This window comes from Oncorhynchus clarkii, chromosome 9 (assembly GCF_045791955.1).
Source record: "Oncorhynchus clarkii lewisi isolate Uvic-CL-2024 chromosome 9, UVic_Ocla_1.0, whole genome shotgun sequence".
NCBI lineage: Eukaryota > Metazoa > Chordata > Actinopteri > Salmoniformes > Salmonidae > Oncorhynchus > Oncorhynchus clarkii.
Window position 1 is genome coordinate 667501 of NC_092155.1, and position 12554 is coordinate 680054.

Consider the following 12554-nt stretch of genomic DNA (forward strand, 5'->3'; position numbering starts at 1 on the left):
CACTACTACTAAGGGGGCTGCCTTACTACTACTGTTACTAGTACTACAACCTTCCCTGCTAAGAGTATAGTTACTCCAGCACATTAGGTGGTACCTTTTTCCATTTATTTATGAACTGCCCACATGCATAGAAATGGACTACTTTAAAATGGAGCTGCTGTCACAGATGAGACCAATGTATAGAAAGGAGATCTCCAGTGTCTCTGTGATCGTTAGGTCTGGTCTGACAGTGTTGTGTTCCATGAAGGCCCCTCTCTAAATATCAAATCATTCTTACTATCTCTAAAGGTACCGTTAAGGCGGTGGATCATGTGAACAAGGACATCGCCGCCAAACTGATTGAGCAGAAGTTCAGCGTTGTTGACCAGGAGAAGATTGACAAATTCATGCTGGAGTTGGACGGAACTGAGAACAAATGTACGTCGCTCATCCTCTTAATTCACTTGATTCCTTTAATTCACTTGATTCCTTTAATTCACTTGATTCCTTTAATTCACTTGATTCCTTTAATTCACTTGATTCCTTTAATTCACTTGATTCCTTTAATTCACTTGATTCCTGTAATTCACTTGATTCCTGTAATTCACTTGATTCCTGTAATTCACTTGATTCCTTTAATTCACTTGATTCCTTTAATTCACTTGATTCCTGTAATTCACTTGATTCCTTTAATTCACTTGATTCCTTTAATTCACTTGATTAACATTGAAAGTTAGATCATTTCCTACTAAGTCATCTCTGGCAAATATGTCCATGCTCCCTTGAATAAGCTGCAACATACTTTACAACTGGAGGAGAGAGAATCACTGTTTAAATCTCTTGGCTTGTAGCTAAGTTTGGAGCCAATGCCATCCTGGGCGTGTCTCTGGCGGTCTGCAAGGCAGGAGCAGCAGAGAAGGGAGTGCCCCTGTACCGACACATCGCTGACCTGGCCGGACACAAGGACGTCATCCTACCCTGCCCCGTGAGTACAGGTTTAACCTTTAACCCTGACCCCTGCCCCATCATACCTATCTGTATAACCAGGACATCACCCTGCCCCATCACATACCTACCTATATAATATAAGCAGGACATCACCCTGCCCCATGAGTACAGATTTAACCCTGACCCATCATCTACCTACACTACATGACCAAAAGTATGTGGACACCTGCTTGTCCAACATCTCATTCCAAAATCATGGCCATTAATATGGAGTTGGTCCCCCTTTGCTGCTATAACAGCCTCCTCTATTCTGGGAAGGCTTTCCACCAGATGTGGGGGCTAGATTCCATTCAGCGACAAGAGCATTAGTGAGGTCGGGTACTGATGTTGGGGGCGTTTAGGCCTGGCTCACAGTCGGCGTTTCAATTCATCCCGAAGGTGTTCGATGGAGTTGAGGTCAGGCTTTACACCACTCCACCCGATGCTTGGCATTGAGCATGGTGATCTTAGGCTTGTGTGCAGCTGCTCGGCCACGGAAACCCATTTCATGAAGCTCCAGACAAACAGTTATTGTGATGATGTTGCATCCAGAGGCAGTTTGGAACTCAGTAGTGGGTGTTGCAACCGAGGACAGACGATTTTACACCCTTCAACACTCAACGGTCCTGTTCTGATCTTGTGTGGCCTACCACTTTGCTGCTCAGGCGTTGTTGCTCCGAGACGTTTCCACTTCACAATAACAGCACTTACAGTTGACCAGGGCATCTCTAGCAGGGCAGAAATTTGACAAATTGACTTGTTGGAAAGGTGGCATCCTATGACGGTGCCGCGTTAAGTCAGAGCTCTTCAGTAAGGCCATTCTACTGCCAATGTTTGTCTATGGAGATTGCATGGCTGTGTGCTCAATTTTATACACCTGTCAGCAACGGGTGTCTGAAATAGAACCCACTGATTGTAAAGGTGTTAACATACTTCTGCGTTTATTTATATTCATATACACAGGAAGTATTCGACAGGAAGTGTGTAAAAAAAAAAAAAAAGTCAAACCATGACTTTTTCCACATTTTGCTACGTTGCAGCCCAAAAAATATCCTCAATCAATAGCCCATAATGAAAAAAACAAAAAACAAAAACGTATTTACGTAAGTATTCAGACCATTTGCCTTGAGACTCAATGTAGCTCCTGTTTCCATTGATCATCCTTGAGATGTTTCTACAACTTGATTGGAGTCCACTTGTGGTAAATTCAATTGATTGGACATGATTTGGAAAGGCACACACCTGTCTATTTAAGATCCCACAGTTGACAGTGCATGTCAGAGCAAAAACCAAGCCATGAGGTCGAAGGAATTGTCTGCAGAGTTCCGAGACGACATGATTGTGGAGATCTGGGAAATGGCACCAAAACATACCGAAAACCAAGCCGTGAGGTCGAGTGAGTGTGTAAAAGGTGGCTACTTTGAAGAATCTCCAATATAAACAAGCTCTAACCTCTTCTTTTACACCTCTCTCCTCCCTCTCTCCTCCCTCTCTCCAGGCCTTCAACGTGATCAACGGTGGTAGCCATGCTGGTAACAAGCTGGCCATGCAGGAGTTCATGATCCTGCCCATCGGAGCGTCCAACTTCCACGAGGCCATGAGGATCGGAGCTGAGGTTTACCACAACCTGAAGAACGTGATCAAGGCCAAGTACGGAAAGGATGCCACCAACGTAGGAGATGAGGGCGGCTTCGCACCCAACATCCTGGAGAACAACGAGGGTAAGAGTTTATAGGGCAACCTGGAGGAGCTGCGCCACAGGGACTATCCCTAAGGGTCTTAGGGCCCCCTGGTGGAGCTATGTCACAGGGACTACAACTATAGGGCCCCCTGGTGGAGCTACGCCACAGGGACTGTCCCTAAGGGTCTTAGGGCCCCCTGGTGCATGGTACTTTTAAAACCCTTTCTTCTCCCTCCAGCTCTGGAGCTCCTGAAGTCAGCCATTGAGAAGGCCGGCTACCCAGACAAGATCATCATCGGCATGGACGTGGCCGCCTCTGAGTTCTACAAGGCAGGAAAGTACGACCTAGACTTCAAGTCACCTGACGACCCTGCCAGGTACATCACCGGGGATCAGCTGGGAGATCTGTACAAGAGCTTCATCAAGGGATATCCCGGTGCGTAGAGAAACACACAGTATATACACCCTTCCCCTCTAACTCCTCATCCTCCTCTCCAGTCCAGTCCATTGAGGATCCCTTCCCCTCTAACTCCTCTCCTCTTCCTCCAGTCCAGTCCATTGAGGATCCCTTCGATCAGGATGATTGGGCTGCATGGTCAAAGTTCACCGCCGCTGTCGACATCCAGGTGGGTCCAGTTGTTTAGTTCACTGTTTATCTCTACCGATGCCTAGGGGGTCTGACCCCTCGGCCTAGGGGGTCTGACCCCTCGGCCTAGGGGGTCTGACCCCTCGGCCTAGGGGGTCTGACCCTCGGCCTAGGGGGTCTGACCTCTCTGTATTCATACAGTGCATTCGGAAACTATTCATACCCATTGACTACTTCTACATTTTGTTACGTTGCAGCCATATTCTAAAATGGATTTATTAAAAATGTCCTCAATCTAACACCCAATACTCCATAATGACAAAGGGACAATGGGTCTTTAGCAATGTTTGCAAACCAAGCGTTAACTCTATATCGTGTATAATAACCCTGTGTGTTCTGTGTGTTAACCCTGTGTGTTCTGTGTGTTAACCCTGTGTGTTCTGTGTGTTAACTCTGTGTGTTAACCTTGTGTGTTCTGTGTGTTAACCCTGTGTGTTCTGTGTGTTAACCCTGTGTGTTCTCTGTGTTAACCCTGTGTGTTCTCTGTGTTAACCCTGTGTGTTCTCTGTGTTAACCCTGTGTGTTCTCTGTGTTAACCCTGTGTGTTCTCTGTGTTAACCCTGTGTGTTCTCTGTGTTAACCCGGTGTGTTCTCTGTGTTAACCCTGTGTGTTCTCTGTGTGTTAACCCTGTGTGTTCTCTGTGTGTTAACCCTGTGTGTTCTCTGTGTGTGTTAACCCTGTGTGTTCTCTGTGTGTGTTAACCCTGTGTGTTCTCTGTGTGTGTTCTCTGTGTGTGTTCTCTGTGTGTGTTAACCCTGTGTGTGTTCTCTGTGTGTGCTCTCTGTGTGTACTCTCTGTGTGTGTTCTGTATAACCCTGGTGGGTGATCTGACCGTGACCAAGCATTACTGTTAGTTACTGTGATGTTAATCTGTATTTTATTCTCCAGGTGGTGGGAGATGATCTGACCGTGACCAACCCCAAGCGTATCCAGCAGGCTGTGGAGAAGAAGGCCTGTAACTGCCTGCTCCTCAAGGTCAACCAGATCGGCTCCGTCACAGAGTCCATCAAGGCGTAAGTATTGGTCCCCCTTGCAGAGCTGCATCACAGGGACTAGGCTACAGGGGCCCACTGGCAGAGCTGCTCCACAGGGGCTATATTACAGGACCTGGGATGTATTCACTAGGAACCACACTGAAGCAAACAAGCCGTTACGGGGAGGGACCTAAATTAGTCCAATAACAAACACTTATTTTTTTCCCATTGCTACAGTTTTGATAGTGTGCGTTAATGAATACACCCCTGACCATCTCTTCTCGGTGAATAACAGGTGTAAACTGGCTCAGTCTAACGGATGGGGTGTGATGGTGTCTCATCGTTCCGGAGAGACAGAGGATACTTTCATCGCTGACCTGGTGGTCGGACTCTGCACTGGACAGATCAAGACTGGGGCCCCCTGTAGATCAGAACGTCTGGCCAAATACAACCAGCTGATGAGGTTAGTTATAATGACCCCTACAGGAATACACTAGCTACTGCACCCTGACTCAGTTAATATACTGGAGCCTTATGGTAGACTGACCCCTACAGGAATACACTAGTTACTGCACCCTGACTCAGTTAATATACTGGAGCCTTATGGTAGACTGACCCCTACAGGAATACACTAGTTACTGCACCCTGACTCAGTTAATATATATATATAGTGTTATGTTAGACTGCCTCGGTTAATATATGGTAGACTGACAGACATAACACTGATAGGAGCCAGATGTCTCACATGATGTATACAGGGCATTCAGGTTTTCCACATTTTGTTACGTTAGACTTATTCTAAAACCAATTAGATTGTTTTTTCCCTCAACAATCCACACACAGGTGTTTAGAAAATTTTGCAAATGTATTAATAAACAACAAACTTTATTTACATAAGTATTCAGACTCTTTGCGATTAGACTCGAAATGGAGCTCAGGTGCATCCTGCTTCCATTGATCATCCTTGTGATGTTTCTATAACTTGATTGGAGTCCACCTGTGGTAAATTCAATTGATTGGACATGATTTTGAAAGGCACACACCTAGACAGATTATGTCAGAGCAAAAACCATCATTCTTAAATGGAAGAAGTTTGGAACCACCAAGACTCTTCCTAGAGCTGGCCGTCCGGCCAAACTGAGCTTTCAGGGGAGAAGGGCCTTGGTCAGGGAGGTGATCAAGAACCCGATGGTCACTCTGACCGAGCTCCTGAGTTCCTCTGTGGAAATGGTTGTCCTTCTGGAAGGTTCTCTGCAGCACTGTTTTTTTAGTCACTATGGGGTATTGTGATGTCACTATGGGGTATTGTGATGTCATTATGGGGTATTGTGTGTCGCTTGATGGGGGGGGGGTAACACAACAAAGTGGAAAGTCGAGGGGTCTGAATATTTTCAGAATGTCCTGTACATCTGAAGAATCGGTTTAGAACTTCCACTCCAAATATGGTGATTAGAGGAAGTTCAGTGGCAGGAAGTGGGAGAAGGAGGAAGTGGGAAGTGGGAGAAGGAGGAAGATGTAGCTAGATGAAAATTGCACATTTTTTTCTCATCAATTAAACATTCAGTCTCAATACAGTTTTCTGTTCCCAAAACTACAATCGTTACGGACAGAGTGCACTAAGTTTTGTAGACTTGACCCTTTGCCAAAGTTTTAAAAAATTGCGTTGATGCAATGGCAAATTGCATTGTTGTACCCGAACTTCACAGAGAAGACGGTTCCTGATGGAAATATGCAAATGAATGCAGAAAGTAAACCCAATTTAGAATGCAACATTTTCCTCATTGAAAAACCTTAAAGAGAATTGGAATTTCAGTTTACTTCCTGAATGGAAATAACCCCCAACCCTGACAACAGCTACTGTACCCTGACCAGTACAACTAGACTAGGTGTCCCCCTCAATGGAGTTGGATCTCTCTCCATTCGTACGTTATTATGGAAGTTAGTCACGCGCCATATCTCAGGCACCACTGGGCCAATTTTGACCTAACTTGGGTGACTGGTGCGTCTTGCTATAGAGACCCAGCTAATTACACTGATTGGCACAAGGGGGCGCTAAACTAAAACTGACATTTCCGAACTTTGAAGTCCCGCTTAAGCTTCAATTGCTGTCAAGGTGCTGCATCATTTGTGGGGGACGACATGTTTACTGCTTGTTTCCAGATTGAAAGTTTTCCTGACCAAGATGGATACATTTTTTTATTGTCATATTGTTAGGATGCCAATGGCCATTTTAGAATCTATGATTCCACGACTGAAACTGTGACCTCTAATCCCTAACCTTTGACCCTTCCAGGATTGAGGAGGAGCTTGGAGACAAGGCAAAGTTCGCCGGCAAGGACTACCGCCACCCCAAGATCAACTAAACCCTGACCTCTGACCTGAACTACGCCTTTCTTCTTCCTTCCATCACAGCTGACTGTCTACCCTCTTGGGGTCAGGGGTCAAGTTTTTTTTAATCTTCGACCTCCGACCCTCTCCCATCACAAGCGGCTTTTTTGACGTAATGTGAGAAATAAAACAAATAAAAAATGTAAAGTTCTCCTGTTCTGATTGGTTGTTTATGGCGACTTTCTATTAAGGATTTACCCTGGTGTTTTACCCGAAAGGCTTTTCTGTTTTCATCTACGCGGACTGGCATCCGTGTCTCACTGGGCCAGAGGACCTACCCTGAGTTGGAGCCAAAGCCCAGCTTGCATTTATATAACAAACGCAAACTGAACTTTATCACCATCTCACAAAGCAACTACATTTACATCGAATATTTAGCAAACACTCTTATCAACAGCAATTTACCGAACATCAAGTTGTCTCAATATAGAAACAGTAGATAGACTAGTGTCCTGTCCAGGGGGTGTACTGTACATCAAGATGTCTCACTACAGTATGCTATTAAATATGATCCACTTGCTAGCGACCCTCCGGATCAGAGGAAAGAAATGGAAACTAAAGTGACAGTTGTGAGGGTATAACGGACGGTGGTTACCGATAGTGGCTCATATTTAACATCACACAAGATTGGCAAACTTAAGCATGACATGGCAGCAGCACACGCTGACACATCCGAGTATCAAATTATGAAAGAACTGGCATTGTAATTTTAAATTCTGTAACGTGAGTGTGGAAGAGATGAAAAAATGTGTCTATCAACAATGACAAGCCATCGGGGTCTGACAACTTGGATGGAAAATGAATAATAGCGGACGATAGTTCCACTCCTATTTGCAAATCATTCACTAAACCTCAACTAAATCCTGTAATAAATGTGGGAATTTAACAAGTTGAGGTGACTAAACTGCTTGGAGTAACCCTGGATTGTAATAAATAACATGGTCAAAACATATTGATACAACAGTTAAGATGGTGAGAAGTCTGTCCATAATAAAGCCCTGATCTGTTTCTTAACAGCACTATCAACAAGGCAGGTCCTACAGGCCCTAGTTTCTACCTTCTTGTTGTAGGAATTAAATTCCTCTATGTTTTAACACCCAATTAAAATTAAACACTCTGTCAATTCATAAGGGTTTGTATGACCCTTATTTTATAAAAATGGACAGAGCCCAGTCTTAAAGTCAAACAGCAGCCTTTATTCACGAGAGTACTGCTCCTTACACATTTTACCACAGGTTATAAACTTAAAATGACGTCATTAGTTTCAGTACCAACCCGTGCCATCTCCGTTCTAGTACAAAGGCTGTATGGTTCTCACATCGTCTCTCCCTATTAAGATAATATATGACCAAGTCAAGGTCATGCTTGTGAAGATAAGCCTTCTAGCCAGACTGGCGATATAGTTCATTCATTTCTATTTTTATTAGAGATATTTCTTGTCATCAAAACATCACCTAAACATAACCCACTACTTGCATTCGCACTGACTGTTTCTTAGGCCTACATCAGAATCATAACTCTTCTTATCAGGATTTTCGTTAACATCTTCATAAAACAACAGTCTAATATTGAAACAAGATACAACCTAACCTCCCTAAACATCAAAAATGGTCTCATCAAATATAAATTCCCCGCAAATGAAGGATCCAGATTCGTCCACTTGTTCTGTAGACATGCATTCAGCACTCCACGCGTCAGAACCTGGAATCGGCTGGTACCTCACCATCTGTTGTGTCATCGATTTCTCCAGAGTCCTGGAAATAAGGCCTCGTACACAGGGAATTAGACAACAGCCACATAAAATTAAAACAGTCACACCGGTGAATGTAGCTGTCACCAGGAGTCCTTGGTATGGTCCCCCCAAAAAGCCTCAGGGACTGGATTGAGTGACTTCACCTGTAGTTCACCTGTAATGCATAAAATCCTGGACATACAGGCTTGGTTAACAAACAGTTTCTCATATGTTTTATCTGATTATATTTTTAACTTCTATTCCTATTTGTTAGCTAATTTGTTTTATTTATTATCAGTTTATTATCCAATAAGCCACTAAGTGTCCTATAATAGACCACAAACTTACCCATCCCCCTTTTGATACCTGGCTCTGCCCAGGTAACAACCTTATCTACCCTAAATAATGACTTAGGTAGGATTAGTAAATTATCCTTATATTCTGACATTATCATGTATGTCCAATTCTCCCTTGGGCATCCATTCATATCAATCCTGTATCAATTCTCTGTCAAGTGTCTTATCTAGTTTAAGAAGTATCTGTGATACTTATATATGTTCTTAAATATATATATTTACCGATTTAAACAGTAACCCCTTTCTCTCCTATCTCTCAAATACCACTAAGCGTCTCACTATTTGACTTTATCTAAAATCATTGATTTTAGAAAAAACATGTCTATGAGTGGCAATCTCTAAAGTCCTTACATTTCCTTAATCAATCTATCTTAATCCTTACAATAATCCTAAATCATCACAGATGTCCTATATCCTGTTAAATGTAATTCTATTTAAAAAACCTCCTTATAGTCAAACAAAGCCGAAACAAATGCTAACCATATTCAAAATCCTTCCTACACTAATAAGCTCTTTCCTTCAGAGATCCTCAGTATTCTATCTGACAATAACATGAATTTAATATATGTTGCATAGTGTGGAATACCTTATCTACAGTAATGTATCACCCCTAAGAACTGAAACTTATTTTTCTATGTAATTTCCTGCCCTCTTGGCTTAATACGGTGTCCTGTCCAAACCTCAAAGGACCATGTTTTATCTCCCCCTATTTATTCTCAATGATAAATAGGATTATTTTCTGTTGTAATACCAAATCAATAATAGCCAATTCAAAAAACTTCCCAGCTAATATTGTAAAACAGAATCCTGAAACACTTTCTCTTCAGTGATTCAAACAATAATTCTAAACCCCAAACTAAAACTCCATTAAAATTAATTTAAAGTTCCATATGTGAGCGTGCCTCTTTAAAATACCTTTGCACTAAAACAAATAGTCCTAACATGTTTTATGTGTATATATTTGCAAACCTTAATGAATAAACAACTTAATAAACTTCCAGGTCTTTTTCAATTTGGTCGTTTACTCCCTCAATCTCACCCACTCTCCCCAAGATTATAATCCCAGGAAACATCTAAAAGTGAGACACCTAAACATCAATTTTCCCAGAAGAACACAACACTCCTAACTAGCATTCACTATGCTACATCGATTCAGAAACTCAAAAGTGAACTATAAACTAAACCTAATGATAATTCCCCTTTAACTCAAATCATTAATCATAAATTTTAAACAACGTCTATGTATATGTTTACTTAAATGAACATGCTTCCCTAAGATACAATTAACCTGATAACATTATTATCCAATGTTACCCTTAGATACAATTAACCTGATAACATTATTATCCAATGTATTACTTTTCCCCTCTGCCGCAAATGTTGTACATTTCTCAGTGTAAGAAATCCGTAATTTAATCCCAGATATTTAATAAAAATGTAAACGCATTCTCCAATGGCTCCTTCAACTTACATATTTTAGATAACTTCCATCCGTCCCGGAATAAGGAATCCTATTTAAACACACCAGAATACAATGTTTAATTAAGTTAAATCAAACCCTAAAATAGACCATAACCAGTAACCAAATAAACAAAACACTTTTATCAGCAAACTATTTTCTCCGTTACCCCCAGTCACAACATCATTTCCGTGGCGACAAAAGTGCCTTGCGAGTGATGTCATCAACAAGCGCTCAGCCTAGAGCTGAAAAAAAAATGTATTTGGAACTTTTAGCCACTTCTGAAAAGTAACTCAAAGCTATAATGCACGCATTTTCCCTCTAAATACCACAACCCATTTTCTCTGTTTAAATTTGAGGAACGGTGTTGTAAACGTAAAACGAAGCCGCAGTCAGCCTGCCTCTGTAAAATATATATTCCCTATTCAGATTGAGTTCTGCTTTAAATTATATCAACAAAATAAAACCAACCAAACTTCTCAACTTTCTATACCCTAACATTTAAACGTACCATGTTCTGTGCTAAATTTATCGTATGTCAGTCCATTCATTAAAAAATATATCATCCTGGTGGCACAAAACTGTATCGTATCTCTCCGTTATTCCCTACATTTAACCCGGTTTAGGTGACTTTCTCTTCTATGATACATTTATTTAAATACGACTCCCATCTCAATACATTATTCTAGCAGATCATTTTGGGCAAAATAGCGTATTACATCGAAATTGTCTCGCCATTATTTTTAACGACTTATTTTTTTTCAATTCAATCTAAACAACATATTAAACGTTCAGTTCGTATCTTATACAAACACTAGCGACCATATTTTTCAGGCAAAACATACAAATAGATGAATTAACATCTAAAATCTATTTTAGTCTATCGGTGTCAAAGCTGAAATACGAACCTTGGTGTCCTGCTATTAAAATGATTGATTTTCCCCGCCAATAACTATATTATTATAATTGTCTGTAGTCGCAAAATCCGGCACCAAGAATTCCCAGAAAATCCCCTATTGCTACTGTTACTACTACTACTACTGTTATTAGTACTACTGCTACTATTGCTACTGTTACTACTACTACTACTACTACTGGTACTACTACTACTACTACTGTTACTACTACTACTACTGTTACTACTACTACTACTGTTACTACTACTACTATTGTTACTACTACTACTACTACTACTACTGTTACTACTACTACTACTGCTATTGCTACTGCTAATTCTACTACTACTGTTACTACTATTATTGCTACTGTTACTACTACTACTGTTACTACTAATACTATTGACCTTGCAGTGGGTGGAGGAAGTCAAGCCAGACAGTGTAGAAATTTGCTCTGAGTCATGTGCAGTGTTGATGAGTTTTCAGTCCTTTAGCTCACAAAGGAGACGAGACCTGCTTTATCACATACTACAAAACCATAGAGATAATAGATACTTGGGTCCCAACCCATGTGGAGGGGAACAAGGCAGTTGATGTACTGGCTAAACAGCCACTAAGTAGTGGGGATGATCATGTACTGGCTAAACAAGCACTAAGTATTGGGGATGTTCATGTACTGGCTAAACAAGCACTAAGTAGTGGGGATGTTGATGTACTGGCTAAACAAGCACTAGAGATGTAGAGATGATAGGCTAAAAGCCTGATATGGACAGGGGCGGTGTAGAGATGGCAGGAGCAGGTTAAAAGTCTGATATGGACAGGGGCGGTGTAGAGATGGAATGAGCAGTGGAATAGAGATACTTAGGGCAGACATTTATTTCAAGTACAGAGTAAAGTCGGCGAGTGGAGGGCAGCAGGAAAGAACAGAAGAGAGGAGGCTATTTTTTACAAGATTAAGGGTGGGACACAACCAGTTGAATAAGTCCTTAATGTGATAGGAAAGCATCCAACAGGAAAGTGTGATTATTGCCAGGAAACAGAGACAGTGGAGTATGTATTGCTACAGTGCGGGCAGTATCAGAGGGAAAGCGAGAGGCTGAGATCTAATATGAGGGAGAAGGGGATACAGGAAATTAGTTTAAAGAGTATATTTACTAGAACGTCATTAGAGATAGTCTCAAATATTTTATGATCTATTTTTAAGAGCAACGTTGCTGGCATGTAGGACTTAGTTTCTCCCTGTCTCTGGCCCGCACGCCAGTACAGTAGGTGGCGGTAATGCACCATAACGTTGGATGCCAACCCCCGATAAACCCCACCCTAGAAGGAGTAACTGTTTTATTTAACTTTAAACTCTGTATTGTTGGGAAAGGTCGTTAGCAAACATTTCACGAAAAATTCTACATTAGTTATATTCGGCGCATGTGACAAATGGAATTAGATGTTGTATTTAAT

The 12554-nt window shown here is 41.6% G+C and overlaps 1 protein-coding gene across 2 annotated transcripts in view; it reads left to right on the forward strand.

Annotated features, from left to right (window-relative positions):
- LOC139415749 (enolase 3, (beta, muscle)) overlaps positions 1-7598 on the forward strand; it is an 18487-nt gene extending 10889 nt beyond the window's left edge. Inside the window, exons 4-11 of one of the 2 annotated variants that reach the window (XM_071163826.1) lie at positions 289-417; positions 831-964; positions 2465-2687; positions 2886-3083; positions 3197-3273; positions 4183-4307; positions 4564-4731; positions 6562-7598. In XM_071163826.1, the coding sequence (XP_071019927.1) occupies positions 289-417; positions 831-964; positions 2465-2687; positions 2886-3083; positions 3197-3273; positions 4183-4307; positions 4564-4731; positions 6562-6631 (1124 nt within the window). In that variant the 3' untranslated portion in view covers positions 6632-7598. Of the gene's footprint in view, positions 1-288; positions 418-830; positions 965-2464; positions 2688-2885; positions 3084-3145; positions 3274-4182; positions 4308-4563; positions 4732-6561 lie in introns of both variants that reach the window. The other variant, XM_071163825.1, reaches the window with a different exon arrangement.
- Positions 7599-12554: the final 4956 nt, after the last annotated feature.